We start from the raw sequence: 18,142 nt of genomic DNA, 5'->3' as shown, positions 1-18,142 counted from the left end.
ACACCGTTGTCAGCATTTAGAATCCCCAGACGGCAGCCACTACCACAGCAACAGTCACCCAGTACCCGCTGGCATGCAAGACCATCGCAACAGGACCAGATGCCGAGGAAGTACTAGTGCTTTCGTCAGGGGCAGTGGTACCATTGGCCAAGGTGCCATTGATGTAGATGGTCTGAGTGCCGTTCACATCGACCACACGCACAAGACTGGAGTTCTTGGGCACGGTGCCGTTGAAGAGGGACTCGTAGTAGGTGCGGTTATCGTTGTTGTCGCATCCACACGGCGAGTACTCCTGGCACACACAGACAATGGGGAGCGACTCGTTCTTGTGAGCATCATCATTGTAGTAGTTGTAGTGGTGACTATAGGGGTAGGCGTAGGCGCCGTACAGCCAAAGTCCCGGGAAGAAGCCCAGTGCAGCTCCACCGATCAGGTAGGGGGCGATTCCTCCAGCAGACCGGGAGCCAGATTTGTAGGGAGTGCGTGCACCACCCGCGTAGTAGCTGCCTCCGCCGTAGGTTGGTCGAGTGCCAGAGCCGCCACGGGTTGTACCACCAACATTGCTTGTTGAACCACCGCGACTGCCACTTGAGCCAGAGGAGCCACTTGAGCCAGAAGAACCAGAAGACCCGGTGCGGCCTCCACTTGAGCCTGAACTGGAAGAACCGGTGCGGCCTCCGCTGCTTCCTCCGCTGCTGCCGCCGCCACCTCGGCCTCCACCACCGCCACGCCGTTTCTCGAGGGTTGTAATATCTGAAGGGTCCTGGATAGAGTCCTGTATAGAGTCCAGGAAGTCCAGGGAGTCCAGGGAGTCCACGTCTCGTTCAATGAGATCGGTAGACTCGGTTTGAGGGATGGTCAGGGATGCGACCCTGGTGGAGAGTAGAAGGAGCGTTGTCGCCCAAGTGAACTTCATGATGTATCTGAGCGCTGGGTATTGAGTAAGAGAATAGAAGAAAGAATAAAAAGGTCTCAAAGGTGAGAATGCAAGGTGAACTACCTAGTAAAGTAGCGGAAGTGAAGAAGGGAAGTAACGGTATGACGAAATTCTGATAAATGCAAGTCCGACTCCTCAAGAGATTTCGGGGGCCTTTTTAAATCTTAAAAGTCTTTGAGAGTCTTAAGGGTCTTCTTTAATCTTTTCTTTAATACGGAGTATAAGCAATTGCAATAAAAATACAAAATCATCAAAGCCACCTCCGCCCCCTTTAGCGGCCTAAGAGCGAATACGAGAAGTGTTGGCTCAGTGTTGGCTATACTCTGTGACTGCAACATATACAACCTACGACTATATATGACACATGTCGCTATGTATATACTGGTAAGACACTCGTCTTCTATTGTTTCTAGAAAACTTGTCAAGAAGAGAGGTATGATATAATTATCCATACAGAGTACATATTCAAGTCTACATTGCAGATCTCTCCCACATGGGTATGATCTATGACCTGATAGGATCTCCGTTTTCTTCTATTGCTATTGCTATTACTATTTAGTATTCTAGTATTATATTACTCTATTATACTACAATTCTAAACACCAACGGCGCTCTCTTACGCGCTACGCCCTGGAGTAGAAATGAGCCTCGTTCCAAGCCCCCGTATAGAGAGACTGTCTGATCCTATTAAAGACAAATACGCCTTGTTCCCAATATTTACGAATCAGCCTCAAAGAATTGGGCACTTAGGTGGCTGTGAGACTATTTCTTAATTCTATGAAAAGATGATTCTTTAAACCTTTGAAATGTAATTGAATAATTTCCCCTAAACCAATAGTTAATAACTAACTAACTAGTTAATAGTTGATAGTCAACACTAATAGTAATAGTGGGAGCCCTGGAGATCACCGGTCGGGCACCCAACAGCTTTCCCCCTAAAGCTACCTTTCGATTTCCCCCAAACACATTTCTCATGGCACGTCAAAGAGGTCTTTCAAATGCCTCTTCCACTTCCTCGCTCCCCGACCAGGTACATGAATCTCCCATCCCTACATATGTAACCCGCGACCGCTAATGCAATCATAGGAACTGGGGAGCATGTATGATTACCTCGCCAAAGTCATCCTCCTGGGACCAAGTGGTGCTGGAAAGTGAGTACCAATTATATCCATATATCCATGACCTCGGGATACATACAAGCTTAGATCATCTGCTGACATTGGATCCTTGAACAGGTCTTGTGTACTACACCGCTTCGTGAAAGATGAATGTACAACCACCCAATCCTCTAGCTAGCTCTCTCTCTCCCTCTCACTAATATATCTTCTCTCTCCAGGGCGAGTACTCTCCTCCCAGACCATCGGTGTGGAATTCGCCTCACGCATCGTGAAACTCGGCACGGGCTCGCGCCGGAGACGCATCAAACTCCAACTCTGGGATACAGCAGGCACAGAGCGCTTTCGATCCGTTTCAAGATCATACTATCGTGGCGCAGCAGGCGCAATCCTCATCTACGATGTCGCTTCCTATGCTTCCTTCGCCTCCCTACCGACCTTCCTCATGGACGCCCGCGCCCTCGCTTCCCCGAACCTATCTGTCATCCTAGCTGGGAATAAAGCCGACTTGACCTCCGAGGCCCAGTCGGATTTCGAAGACTCCCGCCCACCTCCGACCCCATCCAGTACTTCCAGCAAACAGTCATCTATCCCTTGGGATGTGAATGGGTCGATTCGCTCGACCAGCCTGATGGGGACGGGGACTAGGTTGACTGCTACGCGTGCCTCGGAAGGCAGAGAGGTTAGCTCCGAGGAGACATCCCAGTGGGCTGCTAAGTCGAATATACCCGTCGCTGTGGAGATCTCGGCTCTGACGGGGATGGCGTGGAAGAAGTCTTTAATCGCCTGGCGCGTATTATCTTGACCAAGATCGAGCTCGGGGAGATCGACCCCGATGACCCGCAGAGTGGGATCCAGTACGGGGATGGAGGTCTATATGGTGGCAGCGACGCTTCGAGCATCAGAAGTCGGGCGACGGACGATAATTCAATGCCCCTTCAACGCAGGACTTCCCGTCGAAAGGGCAAAGCTCCTGGCACATCTTGGAAAAGCGGAATGAGGGAATGGGAGGATGTTTTCCGCTTGGGTTCTGGAAGTCGCCCAAATCAAGGGTGCTGTTAGTATTGTTTGTATTCATTCTTGGGTACATCTGTTTGTTTGTTTTTTTCTGTTTTGATTTGGTCTTTCGTTTACTACACTGCACGATACCCCCCTCTCGTTGACCTTTGATCATTTCTGTTACTTTATTTACCCAACAGTTCGGACCTCCAGGAAGAGGAGTCATTGCATATCAACTTTTGATTCATCTCTTAAAAAAAAGTCTCCTAAAAAGAAACGCCCCGTTTATCCCCAATGTTTCGTCTTCTATAACGGGAAATTTACACATCAATACCAGCAATCAAGGTCTTAATGCCCTTGCCAGCCTTGACCTCGATAAAGGCCTGCTCAGCTTGTTCGAACTCCACTGTGCCGGTAATCAACTGCTTAACATCGACCTTGCCGGATGAAACCAGGCCAACAGCAAGCTTGTAGTCTCCGCTACCATACCGGAAGCTACCCTTGATGGTCAGCTCCTTGGAGCAAGCCGCCATGATGGGGAACTGGATCTCGCTGCGGCCCATGCCACCCTGGACGTATGTGCCTCCGTTACGTAGGACATGGATACCAGTGTGCACGGAAGGCTCCGCGCCCGAAGCGTCAATCGCAACATCAGCGCCAGCGCCGAGCCCGTTCTCTTCCTTCATGCGCTCAGCATTCTCAGTGGCCGCAACATTGCTGGGCATGAACGTCGACGTTGTGGCGTAGCTCTTGGCAAAGTCAAGACGCTGCTGCTGGATATCCACGGCGATGACCTTGGAGGCGCCAAACGCACTCGCCACGGCACAACACAGCAAGCCCACGGGGCCGGCACCGAATACAACCACCGTCTGGCCGGGGCTGACGCCGGCTTGACGCACGATGTGCACTGCAACACTGAGGGGTTCCATGAGCGCTCCCTCCTGCAGGGAGATGTGTTCGGGAAGCTTGTAGCAGAAGTCCTCGGGAAGAGCATAGTATTTGGCGAGGGTGCCGTCGTAGGGCGGGGTCGCGGCGAAGCGCATGTCCTCGCACAGGTTGTACTTTCCGGCCTTGCAGGGGTCGCATCGGCGGCATGAGATGCCGGGCTCCATGGCGACCCGGTCGCCCACCTTTAGTGTCTTGACGGATGATCCGACTTGGCTGATGATGCCTGCTGACTCGTGTCCGAGGACCATGGGGTCTTTCACAACGAATGAACCGATTGAGCCATGTTCCCAGTAGTGCACCTGTTGGGGATTAGTCGGTCTCCGGTGGCTCATACTGGTTTTCGGGCATGGTACATACATCACTGCCGCAGATACCGGTGTACTTGACATTGATGATCACATCGTGGGGGTTCTTCAGCTCGGGAACTGGGCGGTCTTCAAACTTGACCTTGTGGATTCCCTCAAGGACGAATGAAAGGTTCTGCATGACTGTCAGACTTGTTCTGTGTCATTTTCGGGTGAGTCGAGTTCTACCTGAGCTGTGGCCATTGTGTATGTGGGTTTAGAGGGGCAATGGAGGGGATTCCGGGGCAATTGACAACAATGTGGGGTGATGAGGAGGAGAGAGTATGAGAGAAATAGAGATTCTACAGGTAAGATCAACGGAATATATATATATATATATATGTAAGGACTCTGAAAAAGAGAAAAAGCAACCGGGAGAATCCAGTTTCGAATTGAACCGAAGAGCTCCCCCGCAGGTCCACCTGTGGATTTGTCTTTTTTAGCCGCGATGATATTAACCGGGTTGTTCTGGCGGGATTCTCCTTCCTCTGTGAAGTCACAAGGGGCAATAAAATCATATGGCCATGTGACCCGCCACTTGTCAAGTGACGTATACCTATTATTTCCTATATAGGAGATAGAGGATATTATAGTACATCGGTCTTATATATAATACAAATAGAATAGTATTAAGAACGTAATAAACTCATTCCAAGTATAAGACACTATCCAACATATATATGTACTTATATACACTAAATATATTCTCTATACCTACCTAGGTATACTACAAATACATTAAATACTTAATAAGTACGGACTATATCCCTATCCAATCCCCGTTGCCGTAAGAAAAAGGTATCGGGACGCCAAGACCCCGGAACTCGGTCCGTCCTCCACCTCTCACCTCTACTCTCTCTCTAGTAGATCTGATAGCTCTGACAGCTCCGACGGCTTTAAGAGCTTCACTTCTTCACAATGGTATTCAATGCTCTCGCCTTAGGGGCGCGTAGTCTCCGGACTCGACCATCACCCCGCCTTGTGCGCCATTTCGCAGCTTCGGCCAAGCAAGCCAAGGAAAACCAATCATTCAAGAGTCAACTATACGAAAGCACCCAGCAGCGTCTGAAGCGTGAGCGTGCGGAACAGGAGAAATTTGCCCAATATCAGACCCAATCCCCCGCAGGTCGCTCTGCCGCCCTGGTCTTCGGTATGCGATACCAAGATAACCTTGCATTTTCCTCTTGGATAGGTCATTGGCTAACTAAATCTGCAATCGCGCTGTAGCTTTGGTTTTCTTCTCAACCGGTGCTTATTACCTCGGATCCCTCAAGCCCGCAGCTCTGCCCTCCTCATCTACGACTCCCCTCTCTGAGATCCAGGCCCCAAAGCACAACGTCTCTCCTTCCAATCTCCAGGCCGCATGGGCCGATTTCGTCGAAATTTTGGGCAAGGAAAATGTTTCGACCGCAAGTGGCGACTTGGTATCACATGCCGGATCCGATTGGTCCTCCTACTCGCAGAAAGAGGACGAGAAGCCCTTCCTGATCCTCTACCCGTCAAGTACCGAGGAGGTCTCGCGCATCATGAAGGTCTGCCACCAACGCGTTATCCCCGTCACCCCGTACTCCGGCGGCACAAGCTTGGAGGGACATTTTGCGCCTACGAGAGGTGGCGTGTGCGTGGATTTCCGTCGCATGGATCGCATCTTAGAGCTCCACAAGCATGACTTGGATGTTGTTGTCCAGCCTGCTGTTGGATGGGAGGAGTTGAACGAGGAGATCGCCAAGGATGGACTTTTCTTCCCGCCCGATCCTGGTCCCGGTGCGATGATTGGTGGTATGGTCGGGACAGGATGCTCGGGGACTAATGCCTACCGGTACGGGACAATGCGTGAGTGGGTGATATCGCTCACTGTTGTCCTGGCCGATGGTACCATTATCAAGACCCGGCAGCGACCGAGGAAGTCCAGCGCTGGTTACGACTTAACCAAGCTCTTTATTGGCAGCGAAGGCACTCTTGGTTTGGTAACGGAGGCGACCTTGAAGCTGACGGTCAAGCCCCAAAGCGAGAATGTTGCTGTCGCAAGCTTTGGCAGTATCCAGAGTGCTGCTGAGTGTGTGACCCATGTGGTGGAGGCTGGTATCCCGGTCGCTGGTGTTGAGATTCTGGATGACATCCAGATGAAGTGCATCAATGCCAGCAAGACCACCAGCCGTCAGTGGAAGGAGTCACCTACCCTGTTCTTTAAGTTCACTGGCACCCCAAGTGCGGTTAAGGAGCAGATTGGTATGGTGCAGAAGATTGTGTCTAGAACGGGCAATACCTTCGAGTTTGCTCGTGGCAAGGCTGAAATGGCAGAACTCTGGAGTGCTCGCAAACAGGCACTGTGGAGTGTCATGGCGATGAAGAAAAGCCCGGATGACCATGTCTGGACGACCGATGTCGCGGTTCCGATGAGCAAGTTGCCCGCTATCATGGAGGCAACCAAGGAAGATATGACCAAGAATGGCTTGTTGGCCGGAATCTGTGGCCATGTCGGAGATGGCAACTTCCACGGTAAGCTATTGCCTTAGTTTCGACATACCCCAATGTCATTCGACACGTATTAACATCCGACAGCGATCATCCTCTTCAGCGACCGCGAGAGGAATATAGCCGAGGGAGTCGTGCACCGCATGGTGAAACGCGCTGTGGAGATGGAGGGCACTGTCACCGGAGAGCACGGTGTTGGTCTCGTCAAGCGAGACTACCTCGAGCACGAGTTGGGTGAAACTACAGTTGACACAATGCGCCGGGTAAGTCATTGACATACGTTCTCATTCAACCTCCAAATCCAAATATACCCTTCATCTACGCCCATGGAACACACCACTAATACTCTTATCTGCATTTCTAGCTGAAATTGGCTCTCGATCCACTCCGCCTGCTCAACTGCGACAAGGTGGTTCGCACCGAACAACCAGCTCCTGGAGAGGTTAAGGAATGGTAGATATCTACGCCGTCATTCATTGTGACAGGATCTACAACGAGCCCGCCACTGTATCCGGAGCACTGCCCTAATCCGAATCCGAACCAGCCCGTTCATGGTGATGATGGTGGTGGCGGTGGTGTCGGTGGTGCCGGTGAGAACGTTCCTCATCATCGCTGCCTCCACTGCGGGAGCCCGAATCGTGCCTCGGGCGCTCCTCATCCTCATATCCATATCGTCGTTCGGCGCGGTATCCATCACCGCCCTCTCGCTGGCCATATCCTTCCTGGGACCTATAGCCGGAATTCTCAAATTCGTTGTAGCCAGGCTGCGGTCTACCATATCCAGAGAACTCCCTGTACATCGTGGTCAATATAAGAAACTAGTAAATAACAAATAATCAAGTCCCACTTACTGTCTGTATTCCTCACGGGGAGGAGGACCTCCGTATCCATATTGTCTCTCTGTATGCTGATATTCAGATTGGCCACTTTGGTAGGTCTCCCGTGTCTGCTCCTGATAGTAACCCTGGCTTTCCGACTGATATTGGTGGTGCTCCTCGCGGCGGAAGCTCTCCGCTGGAGGTGCGTAGCCAGAGTACTCATCGCGACGCGCGGGTGGCTGTTGATAGACGGTTTCACTTTGATATTCGTATCCGTCGGGGCGTGGACGGTATTCTTCGCGATGAACCGCGGGCTGGCCGTAGCCGCCGTAGCCTCCGTGACTTGGTTCGCTTGGCTGTCCATATCCACTCTGGCGAGGGGGCTGCATTTGACTGAACGAGTCCCCTCCGTATTGCTGGTGACTCTCATATTGGGGTCGACTCTGGTAAGAATTACCACTGTCATAGTTCTGAGGCTCTGGTCTCTCCCGATCAGGCTTCGAGCCGCCGTTGTTGAGAAGCATAGAGCCCATGCCTCCTACAAGTCCACCGATTATGCCACCAAATGCACCTCCACCCGCAGCTTCGGAGGCGAGGTTCTCAATACCAGAGCTACCGGACCCTTGGCCTTCACCAGAGCTGCTGCCGTGAGGCTTGGGAAGAGAGATCGGCTTGCCACATCCGTGTCCGCAGTCTTGCACACCATCTTTATGGTTCCTGCCTTCAAGGACACCATCGCGGCTCAGCTGCTCGCGGAGGATGTCACGCTCTTCATCATCCTTTTCGCTCCACCACTTCTCGACCGTGGAGAACATGATTTGATGCATATCAGAAGCTCCATCGCGTCCATACTCACGACGAGCGGGGTGGTGGAAAACACCAGAAATTATTCTGTCAAGAGTGCGGTCGATATCGACATCCTCATCATCCCAGCATGACATGAGCTGAGGAACCGACCATTTGACAACAGCTGATGCAATACGACCGGCAGGCTCATTCAGAATGTTGGAGAAGTGGTCTTTTGAGAGCATTGAGTGAGTCGGGTTGGAGCAGTCATCATCGTTGAACACAATGTGCTGCTGCTCCCGGCTGCTCTGGATCACTTCGGACGAACCGGTTTCGAGCTCGGACTTGACCTGCTTGATAATGGGAAGAACATAAGGAGCCAAAACAGAGAAGACGAAAATGGTGATTTGATCCTGAATTTGCTCGATCAGTTCGGGCAAGACTGGGATCTTCTCGATGGCCTCATTGATTCGTTTCAACAGGTTGTCGTGCCACTCGAGGACTGGGTAGATCTGCTTCTGGACATTATCCAGGTAGAGAGTCCACTCTTCAGGTTCACGAGGACTGACGTTCTCGCTGTCATGTTTAGCATCATCTGCCTTTGACTTGAAATCATCCATCTGGCCAGTCTGGTCGTTGCTATCACCAAGCAGACCCTCGGGAATCTTGCTCAGCAGAGTCTGCAGGAAACTCTCAGTGGAATCCGGGTTTTCCGATTGGGCGACAACATTCTCCAAGGACTCAAGTTCAGACTGCATCGTTTTATCGGACAGCTCTCCCAGTACGGAATGGAAGAAATCGACTCCGCCAAAGGTACCAGTCACGATCGGATAGACTTCTTCATCAACACCGTCAACCTGCAGTTTGGTGTTGCGTCCGACGTGAGGGAAGACCTCTGTCTCTCCCATTTCAATCAGACTGAGCTCAGTGTAGTTAGAGTGAGCAGCGTAGTCTTCCAGGCAGTGCAATCCAGTGCCCAGCAGGCGTAGAGCTTCATATAGGTCGTCCTTGTTTCCGGATCGCCCATAACGACGACCCATCTGGATTGAGCGGCCGAGCACACGGCGAATCAATGCAGCCGAGGTGTCGATACCCACATCCTCAGTTGCGATGTAGTGTTTCAAGCCTGTGGGTATGGTTTGGTTAGTCCAATACCGACCACCGCATCATCAGAGTTCATACCGGTGCGGGGGTCCACTGCAAGCTCTCGCTCTTCGTCGATGGGGCCACGCAGTCGACGGTCATAGTCACGCGCATCCTCGCCCGTGGCGTATCCCAGGGGGTTATCGATATGTTCCGTTGGTTGATAACATCCCAGGCGTTCCGTCGTAACCTCAAACTCTCCGGTTCCGTATCTTTTCATAGGTCTCAGCGAAATGTCCACAGTCTCGATATTCGTTTTTTTCACGACTCACCCAAAGCTCATAAAGCCAAGCACCCAGAGTAGGATACGGATGGCTTCGGCACTAACATATTTGACGGTTCCCACATCGACTGCTTGGCTGTAATCACGCAACCAGTTACCGAAGTAGACGCGCTTCACATCCAGCTTGCCGAATTTCTTGCCACCGGCAACTCTCGCCATAAAGAGAGTCAGAAGGGCATCCTCGATATCTCCATGACGCCAGTTTTGACCCTCGAGGCGGGAAAGAGAGGCGATGTTACCAGCGCCAAATGCATATGCCTGACCGGAGAAAGCGACCAGAATCAATAGGGACAACCCCAGGTTCTGTAACGACAGACCCATGGTTGAGAATGATACAATGCAGGTGGTCCCGGATATGTTTTATTAAGAAGCAGAAGAGAAGGGAAAAAGAAGAAAACAAAGTGAAAGAGAAAACAAGAGAAAAACAAAAGAGAAAAGACCAAAACTAGTCCACCCCACCAAATGTACACAGAAAGTCAAACACCTTTGGTGGGGGGAAGATGCTGTGCAGTTCTTGGCATTAGTGTTTTATGTACATAGATTACATAGATTACATACATGTACATATGTACCTAGGTAGGTAAATACTCCGTAAGGTACCTTATGAACTATGGGGATATTATTTTACAGAATATATCGTGTAGATGGGTGTACAGAATATAAGGGGGGAATAGAAGGAATAGAATAGATTAAAATAAGATGAAAAATACGGAGTAGACGAACTACTAATTAAACTAGACTCGATTACGGAGTAGAAGAAATAGAAAAATAAAAGAATTACGAAAGAATTAGATCCAATAATAGCAGAAAGGGGCATAATATGAATAATATAGGGGGATAGTATGGAGTAGCCCTGGAGTACCTAGGTAGATATAGGGGGATCAGGAGAAATAGGAGAAGTCAAAAGGCCGCATGCGGTCTCGATCCCGTCTGTCTCCGGCTTCACCGCCGTCTCCTTTTCCTTTGGACCTTTGAGAATATAATCTACTCGACTTTCGACCTTTCGACCTTTCGACCTTTCTACTGGCTTACTATTTCGCTTTCTCTTTCTCTTCTAATCTGAACAAATGTCAGATCCTTTATCTCTCCCGCTATAAGCGCTTATCTCAAATCTTCACTTTCAAGGTTTCCCCCGCTGAGCTGATGCGCTGATGCGCCCCTCTTGATTACTATTACCTTGGGATCTCTTACCTCTTACGATCTCCCCTCTTTCCTCAGTCTTCCCCTCCCCACTCATCATCTCTTGAATTCTGAAGTCCCATACTCTCCGGTTCTCATTCAGCTGGTGTTGACAATCATGCATCACACAGTTCATTACTAAAAAGAAGCTGGGACTTAAGAGGTTCCGATCATGGCGCGCGTTGACGATTCATACTCCCGTGAGTCGGCCTTCCCCGTCATGAAAAACCGACTGGCGGGGGAGTCTGGATCGCTCCAGCGTCCTACAAAGGCGAGACCGGGCATTGAAACTGGACGGGCTGCGTCCTATCATATCTTTCCGTCTCGAGATTTTAACAACGCCCAAGATCAATTCTCCTTTTCCGGTGTTGCTGACAACTCGCATTCTCCTGTCTACCTCAAAAAGCGCAGCTCTACGGCTTCAAGCATGGCCATGCATGATACCACGGGTGAACAGCCGTGGGACTCGGAACAGCAGTTGATGAATGCTTCTGAACACAATATATCGTCCGAAGCTCTCGACTCTCGCCCTCACAAAAGTAAATCAATGAAACCCAAGGTCCACATCAAGCCCATCTTGCGGAAACTCTCCCGGGATGATGCGCCATCAACCTCAATCGATCTCTCCCGATCGTCCACTGACCAAGAGGGATTGGGGATATACATGAACTTCGAGCGGGAGCGTCCACGCAGCGAATCTCTCGCAGGTGTGACTTTCAAGAGAACACCTTCCGGTCTTCATAATCGATCTACCAGTGGAACATCTCAGTTCTCAAATGGATCAGGCTCGACTGCGAGCAAACCCGGATCACAGTACGTGCATCCCATGCGACAGACGCCCCGAGCGTACACTCCACCATTGGGCCAGTCCTACGAGGAGTCGAGCCATGATAGCGAAGATCTGGATGAGAGCCCGGAGTCTGAACCTGTGTCTATCCAAGAAACCCGTACGTCTTCAGGCCCGGCCCTACCCCGGCTGTCATTGCAGATCCAAGATGATTCTTTTACCCGTCTCCCCGGGATTTCACAAACCAATGTGACCAGTCGACCGTCCTTTGGGTACTCACGGGAGACTGATGGTACTGCATCTCCGATGTCCAGAACATCTCTCGACTTCGTTTTCCGATCACGGACCCGAACTAGCACCGATCCTATTTCCCGCGCAGCCACAGTTCAGGCTGCCCGCCAGGCATTTGAGGAAAAAGAGGCCGCTAAAAACCGTCGGCTTGAAAAGCAACAGATCAAAGCCGAAGAGAGGGGCTCCCGGCGTCGCCTGAAGCGGCACATGTCAGAAGATCACGAGTCTCCCGTACAGTCTAGAGAGGAGCTCTCTGAGAAGCCCCCAAGATCCACCGTGCATGGCAGCGAGAAGCCGCCGGTCTCATGGAAATCCAAATCCAAAAGCACATGGGTTCTCTTTATGACCTGGCTTCGGACTCGAGTGTTCAAACTGCGACGAAAGATCAAGAAACTTCACTGATTCTGGTATCCTTTGTCCTTTTTTTTCCTTTGTCTTTTTCCCTTTGTTTCACCCTGTTTTCTTTTTGAGCCGAGTTCATACTTCCAATGAGCGAGCGATTTGATTGTTCCCCTAGCGTTTGATCTAGGCTTTTTTTTTTTTTGCTCCTTTATGGGATATCGCTCAATATGAGTGGGATACACGGCGTCTGGATTGCTGTCTTTGCAACGCAAGCGTTTGCCGTCTCTAGGCAATCGCAGGTCGAGTGTCCTAGAGACTGCGACATGGCATTTCCGAGGGCATTTTGTTATGCATGGGAAACGAGAAATGTGGGATACGATCCCCCAAATGGTACCAGATCAAATTATGAAATGAAATTCATACCATTATTCAATTATGCTCGGTAAATGTAAATGTGAAATGTTCCAAGGTTGTCAAGGGATATCACTGTAGTCACGTGACCAAACTGCGCTTGTCTCCGCGTCTTCCCTAAATTCCCCCAGAGACTACGGTGCACAGTAGCGACAACAACCGCCTGATAAGCTCCACATCTTCCAGCTCTATCTATTTCTTCCAACAGACGCGCCTCCACGGAGGGGAGCGTCTCTTTCATCATGGTGTACGATTGGTCTGGCAAGCGGGAAATCTGCTTCCAGATGTACATTCAGGAAAAGAAGGCGTTGGAGGAGATCATGGACTACATGCGAACTGCCTGCCAGTTTGCGCCAAGGTAAGTGTATATCCTTCCTTTTATCTGTTGAATACTTATTGATTCTCGTCACTTCTCTAGCAAACGTGCCTTTCAGACTCAGTTCAAGCGATGGGGTTTCCCATCGAAACAAAATCCAGCGCACAAGAATATCGAGCTCGTCGCCCGAGTCAAACAGCTTTGGGAACGGAACACAAGCCAGCGGGATATGCTTCGCATCTTGAATGATGAAGGCTTCGAGATTAAAGAGAGGGAATTAATGCGGGTGCGCGCAAAGAACCGCTGGCTGCTACGAGTTCCCAACGGAATGAAGTCACAGTCAAATGTCGAGGAACAAGCTGTCCCGCCGGAGGATGAGGGCCTACTCGCCTTGCAGCAGGAGGTATACAAGGTAGAAAGTGCACTTGACGATCCACATCCTCTCCCTGCACAACCAGATGCTGAACGCCCAAACACCGACTCACCCGCACTCTCACCAGAGGTCATCGCAAAACGCCAAGAGCGGCTAGACCGCCTAAAGACTGAAAGTGCAGAGCGTTGGGCGTCGCGGAAACGTCGTCGTCGAACTCGAGGATGGGCCGGGCTACCGGCTGACCCTCCCGGGCCTCCACGCTTTCCGTCAGAGACAACCATCGACGAGAGCAAGCAGTACCTCAACCTCGACAACGCCATGTACCGCCAGACCAGAGACCATTTCCAACGGATCTGCGAAGAAGCGGGGTTCATCAAGAAAACCGCAGCTGGTCCTGAGAGATGGCAAGCTGCGAAAGAGAAATTGATCCAAGAATCCCCGCACCTCCAACAGGTGTTTAATACCGATCCTAGTCAACGCGATGCAAAAGCCCTTGCCCTGGACGTTGTCTGTACCGATGTCACCAAACGAATGCGGACTCTAGAGAGACGCATGACAATAGCGGAGGCGAAGAATGCCCTAGGTATCAACCCGGAGGAAAGTCGACAGATTCGAAATGCGTTCTATGACACTTTGAAGGCGGATCATTTCACAAGCAAGTTAGAGGCCGGCGATGAACACTGGAGAGAACTTAAAGAGCAATGGATTGCAAACTCAGAGCTGCTTCAGCAAATCCTCGCACCTGGGCCACCCGACCCAGATCACAGCAACAAACTAAAGGCTCTAGAAGTACTCTGTCGCGATGTTATGAAGAGACTTCGAGATGATCAGACAAAGCGGGATCCGGCACGTAAGAGATCATCGGCACGTGCCGAGTCTCGAAACCCAACCCCGACAACCTCTATGGGCAGCATGCTAGGCAATGAGATCAGCAATGGGATTAGTACTTTGGCCTCTCAGGCGCTGGCCAGTGCACCCATCACGGCTACTGAGATTGGCGATATGCAGATTGACCCTTCATTACTCCAGGCTGCGAACGACCCATCCTTCTCAGCCAACCCACACCACGACGCAGGCAATGGCTTTGATTATGTGGATCCTATGCTCAGTTCCACACTGCTACATACCCCCGTCTGGTTCCAGATTGGTTCGAAGGACCAGTCACAAGAAACAACTCAAAAACCCTGGCTCGAAAAGCTAGCCACACGAACAGTGGAAGAGCTCCGGCAATTGATCGGCGCTAGATATCCCTATTCAATCATCACCCGAATCGAGGGCATTGACAGGGATGAGGAAGGGAATGAAATTCCATTCTCAATCGACGATGATCACGAATTGGATGCATACTTGACACATGTCCATGGAAGGAAGGCGTTGCTTGATTTTACCTTGGGACAGATCTGAAGACTGTTTGCCCTTGACTGTCTGCCCTGGTGGCGAGTCGTAGATTCGGTTTATCTAAACAGCGTTATTACCCCCCAATTTTAGGATAACAAATGGAATTTTTACACATTCTTTCTCGAATAGCTAGGAGGAATACATCGATCTCTGGATCATTCGACTCAAGGACACATTACGAGATGGTCGATTGCACCAGGACTTGTGTAGTAAAGATAAATCATGAAGTTTTGGGGAGGTACCTAAAGTGACCATATACATATACATTGTTCGCTGTTCACAATTCCAATGTTCAAAAACAGAAAATCCCTGTCAACCGCTACACCCGTGCACCGAATAAGAAACCGCCGTGGACCAAACCATCAGCTTAGTTGGCGCCGAGTGTTTGGACCACGTTCCTGAAAAGGACCCCAATAGCAGGCAAGGAGAATGAGGGAGTCTCACCGAAGACACTAGCCAGGCCCTTGGTTTGAGCAGAAAAGTCCTCCACGTCGTCGGATTGAGCGAGGAGCTTCTCCGGTCCCCGGTTGAAGAGAGTTGCCAACCCATTGTCGATTTGGCCGGTCAAATCACGGGACTGGTTGTTCTGGCTCTTCTGGGAAGCCTTGTCCAGACAGCCAAGTCGCTGCACAGTTGCCGCGGAATCAACGACGATGTAATCACCGGAATAAGCATCCGAGAGAAGTGCAACTGGGGAGGTCTGCAACGTTTCCTGGAAGACCACGTCGAAGGATGGGACGTCGTAGATATTGATTTGGAATCGAACCTTGCGTCGTTTCTTGTGGGACGAACTCGTAACAATTGCCAATGACTTCGTTCTGGCATTCACGGCCATGAGCTGTGAGTTCCCGGCAGGTGAATCCACAGACTCTGACGACTGGACAGTTTTGACAACATCATCGACTGTGTCCCACACAGCCACTGAGTGAGTAGAAGCAACAATCAAATGGCTTCCCAGGAAACTCGTTGAGCAGGGGTTGCCAAGGAAGACACCGGTGCGTCGGTAGTGCACAGAGCAGTTCCGTGCATCGATAAGGAGAACAAGTCCGTCATTTGCAGCCGATGTCGACGGCAAGCAGACAGCCAGTACTGAGCCATCCTCGGAGAAACTCATGCAAGCCGCATCCAGAGGAGACTCGTCGGTGGAATTGAGACATCCCCCCAGGTCAACAGTACCGCGACACTTCCACGTGTTCAGAGGCTGCTCTGGTTGATCTTTGGGCTTCAGCCCGCTTCGGTATTTCGCAGTTGGACACCAGAAGCGGAGAACGGAGTCAGCCCCTAGGGTTGCAAACTCGTGGGCACCGGGCCGAGATACCAGACCAAGTACAGCTGAGTGGTGATTTTTGGAGAAATGAGGACCGTCAATACGTGTGACCAGTTCCCATGTATCAGAGGAAGCGTCCCACTTCCAGAACTTCAAAAAGACCTCCGGGCGGAGGGTGGCGATAGATTTAGCATTAGAAGAGCGATCTAGGGCTTCCACGTCCTGAGCATGAGGGGCCCAGGTATCAACCGTGGCCAACCACTTCGCATCATGCACTATATCCAAGTGCTTAACATCGGGTGCAACAATTTGAGACCCTTCAGGGCTGACGCTCAAAGTGGTTGCATTGGTTCGCGCAAGGGCTTGGCGAGAGATATTGGAATTGGCACGGATATCATATGTTTGAAGCATAGCCGCATTTGCAGGCTGAGAGCCATGTTGGTTTTGAGTAAGCTGATGGGAAGCTGGGACCGCCACGATCAATCGCTCTGGTTGCTGCGGGTGCAATTTCGCTACAACGGATCCCTTTGATGACTCCACGGAGCCTGACATGTCTGGGCACAGTTGCAATCCCGTGATGGTGGTGAGAGGTTGCAATTCTCTCGTTGACAAGACCATGACTGAGTTGTCGGCCAATTTAACCACATATGAGCTGCCACTGGCGGAGACGACGATGTTGCAGATAGGGGATGAAAGATGGGGAAGGAATTGCTTCCGGCCCGTGTCCAATTGCCAGAGAACCATGACCGACTCCTGACCACCCGAGATAATGTAGTTTCCTGATGAACGTGAGCAATCTCTCTCTCAGAAACATGTGTATACAAGTGGACATACCGTCTTTAGACCAACGTAAGGTGTTCACAGAGCCGCGGTGCCAATGCAACTTCCTAGGCGAAGACTTCTTATCACTGAGGTCCTTGCCGAAGAGGGTGTTCAAGACATTCTGGTAAATCAGGATTGAGCCGACGCTCGCTCCTACCGCCAGGTCGATGGATTCCGAGCCTTGGGTCTGGATGTCAAAGCAAGTAGCATTGACAGGAAGCGTGGCCTCGCGCCAGACGTACTGGACAGTCTCAAGGTTTTCAAGCTCTGCGCCTGTTGTAGTACCCATAAAGAGATGCTTGCCATCACTAGCGATGATAACTCGGCCGTTATGTGTGACCTTGATGCTATTGATCTTCTGGCTGGTCTCGAGGGCGGTGGTGCCTTGGATCTTCTTGTCCCCCAGTGTGTTGATCAAAATTTGTCTTTTTCCATCCTTTTGCGAGGCGATAGAGAAGGAAATAGCAGCTGCGCTTCCTTCGTCTCCCACTAAGGCTAGGCTCATTGAAATGGTTGTGCAGGCGGTCTCCCAGCGTGCAATGCGCTTTCCGGAACTCCAATTCCATTTGCTGATAGAGCCCGAAGACGTGAAGATATAAAGGTATTCCTGGTTCTCCGGACAGAGGCCAAACCCAATGATCTGTTGGCCAGCCTCCATTTGCAATGTACGTGACAGGCGAGAGGTTGAGGTTGCAAACACTTGAACGGCCGCATCGAGTCCGACCAGGAGATATCTGTGATAAAAAAAGGTCAGAATGCATCCCATTTTCTGGCAACAGAAAGAGTCCTCACGCTTCGTCGTCGGTCAGAATTGGATCTAAATTGTTGTAACGACCGCCAACGGGGCGCGAGAAAGACCACGGCGCGGGGCTTTTTTGCTTGGTCTCAGCATCTTGTGTCTGGACATCGCCATTGGAACCCTCCTTCACAAGGTCGGTTGGTTTGACTGTGTGCAGGGTTTGGTTTTCGTTCGCTCCAGAGACTCTGCGCCTTTTAGATCGCTCTTCATTTGACCGGGCAGGTTTCTCGGAGGCGGCGTCGCTAAGCCGGGATCGTTTTTGCTGTCGTGCTGACTGGTTGGCCACCATTTTTGCGGGTGAAGCAGGAT

At 50.9% G+C, this 18,142-nt stretch overlaps 8 protein-coding genes across 8 annotated transcripts; 4 read left to right on the top strand and 4 right to left on the bottom strand.

Moving 5' to 3' along the window:
* Positions 1–16: 16 nt before the first annotated feature.
* N7519_006336 (uncharacterized protein) lies at positions 17–916 on the bottom strand (the record flags this gene model as incomplete). The annotated part of the gene is made up of 1 exon (XM_057293112.1): positions 17–916. One exon carries the CDS (start codon positions 914–916, stop codon positions 17–19), a length of 900 nt encoding a protein of 299 aa, XP_057147923.1.
* Positions 917–1,910: 994 nt separating this feature from the next.
* Positions 1,911–3,114, top strand: N7519_006335 (putative Ras family GTPase (Rab4b); the record flags this gene model as incomplete). The annotated part of the gene is given in 5 exon segments (XM_057293111.1): positions 1,911–1,967; positions 2,024–2,088; positions 2,173–2,207; positions 2,274–2,845; positions 2,863–3,114. The coding sequence occupies 5 exon segments, from the start codon at positions 1,911–1,913 to the stop codon at positions 3,112–3,114; spliced, it is 981 nt and encodes a 326-aa protein (XP_057147922.1).
* Positions 3,115–3,371: 257 nt separating this feature from the next.
* On the bottom strand, positions 3,372–4,485 carry N7519_006334 (NAD(P)-dependent alcohol dehydrogenase; the record flags this gene model as incomplete). Its single annotated transcript, XM_057293110.1, has 2 exons — positions 3,372–4,298; positions 4,357–4,485. The coding sequence occupies 2 exons, from the start codon at positions 4,483–4,485 to the stop codon at positions 3,372–3,374; spliced, it is 1,056 nt and encodes a 351-aa protein (XP_057147921.1).
* Positions 4,486–5,261: 776 nt separating this feature from the next.
* Positions 5,262–7,275, top strand: N7519_006333 (FAD-binding oxidoreductase; the record flags this gene model as incomplete). Its single annotated transcript, XM_057293109.1, has 4 exons — positions 5,262–5,493; positions 5,571–6,842; positions 6,906–7,081; positions 7,183–7,275. The coding sequence occupies 4 exons, from the start codon at positions 5,262–5,264 to the stop codon at positions 7,273–7,275; spliced, it is 1,773 nt and encodes a 590-aa protein (XP_057147920.1).
* A 67-nt stretch (positions 7,276–7,342) lies between these two features.
* On the bottom strand, positions 7,343–10,186 carry N7519_006332 (Het-C domain-containing protein; the record flags this gene model as incomplete). Its single annotated transcript, XM_057293108.1, has 4 exons — positions 9,838–10,186; positions 9,605–9,777; positions 7,670–9,548; positions 7,343–7,610 (listed from the first exon to the last, which is right to left on the bottom strand). The coding sequence occupies exons 1-4, from the start codon at positions 10,167–10,169 to the stop codon at positions 7,343–7,345; spliced, it is 2,652 nt and encodes an 883-aa protein (XP_057147919.1). The 5' UTR covers positions 10,170–10,186.
* Positions 10,187–11,199: 1,013 nt separating this feature from the next.
* On the top strand, positions 11,200–12,507 carry N7519_006331 (uncharacterized protein; the record flags this gene model as incomplete). Its single annotated transcript, XM_057293107.1, has 1 exon — positions 11,200–12,507. The coding sequence occupies one exon, from the start codon at positions 11,200–11,202 to the stop codon at positions 12,505–12,507; it is 1,308 nt and encodes a 435-aa protein (XP_057147918.1).
* Positions 12,508–13,100: 593 nt separating this feature from the next.
* On the top strand, positions 13,101–14,951 carry N7519_006330 (Clr5 domain-containing protein; the record flags this gene model as incomplete). Its single annotated transcript, XM_057293106.1, has 2 exons — positions 13,101–13,216; positions 13,277–14,951. 2 exons carry the CDS (start codon positions 13,101–13,103, stop codon positions 14,949–14,951), a joined length of 1,791 nt encoding a protein of 596 aa, XP_057147917.1.
* Positions 14,952–15,312: 361 nt separating this feature from the next.
* N7519_006329 (WD repeat protein) lies at positions 15,313–18,122 on the bottom strand (the record flags this gene model as incomplete). Its single annotated transcript, XM_057293105.1, has 3 exons — positions 15,313–16,991; positions 17,047–17,768; positions 17,827–18,122. The coding sequence occupies 3 exons, from the start codon at positions 18,120–18,122 to the stop codon at positions 15,313–15,315; spliced, it is 2,697 nt and encodes an 898-aa protein (XP_057147916.1).
* Positions 18,123–18,142: the final 20 nt, after the last annotated feature.

Source organism: Penicillium mononematosum (genome assembly GCF_028829835.1).
Source record: "Penicillium mononematosum strain IBT 11891 chromosome Unknown utg000003l:1.0-8172316.0:1.0-8177699.0, whole genome shotgun sequence".
NCBI classification, from domain to species: domain Eukaryota; kingdom Fungi; phylum Ascomycota; class Eurotiomycetes; order Eurotiales; family Aspergillaceae; genus Penicillium; species Penicillium mononematosum.
This window is presented reverse-complemented; position numbering and strand designations above follow the sequence as displayed.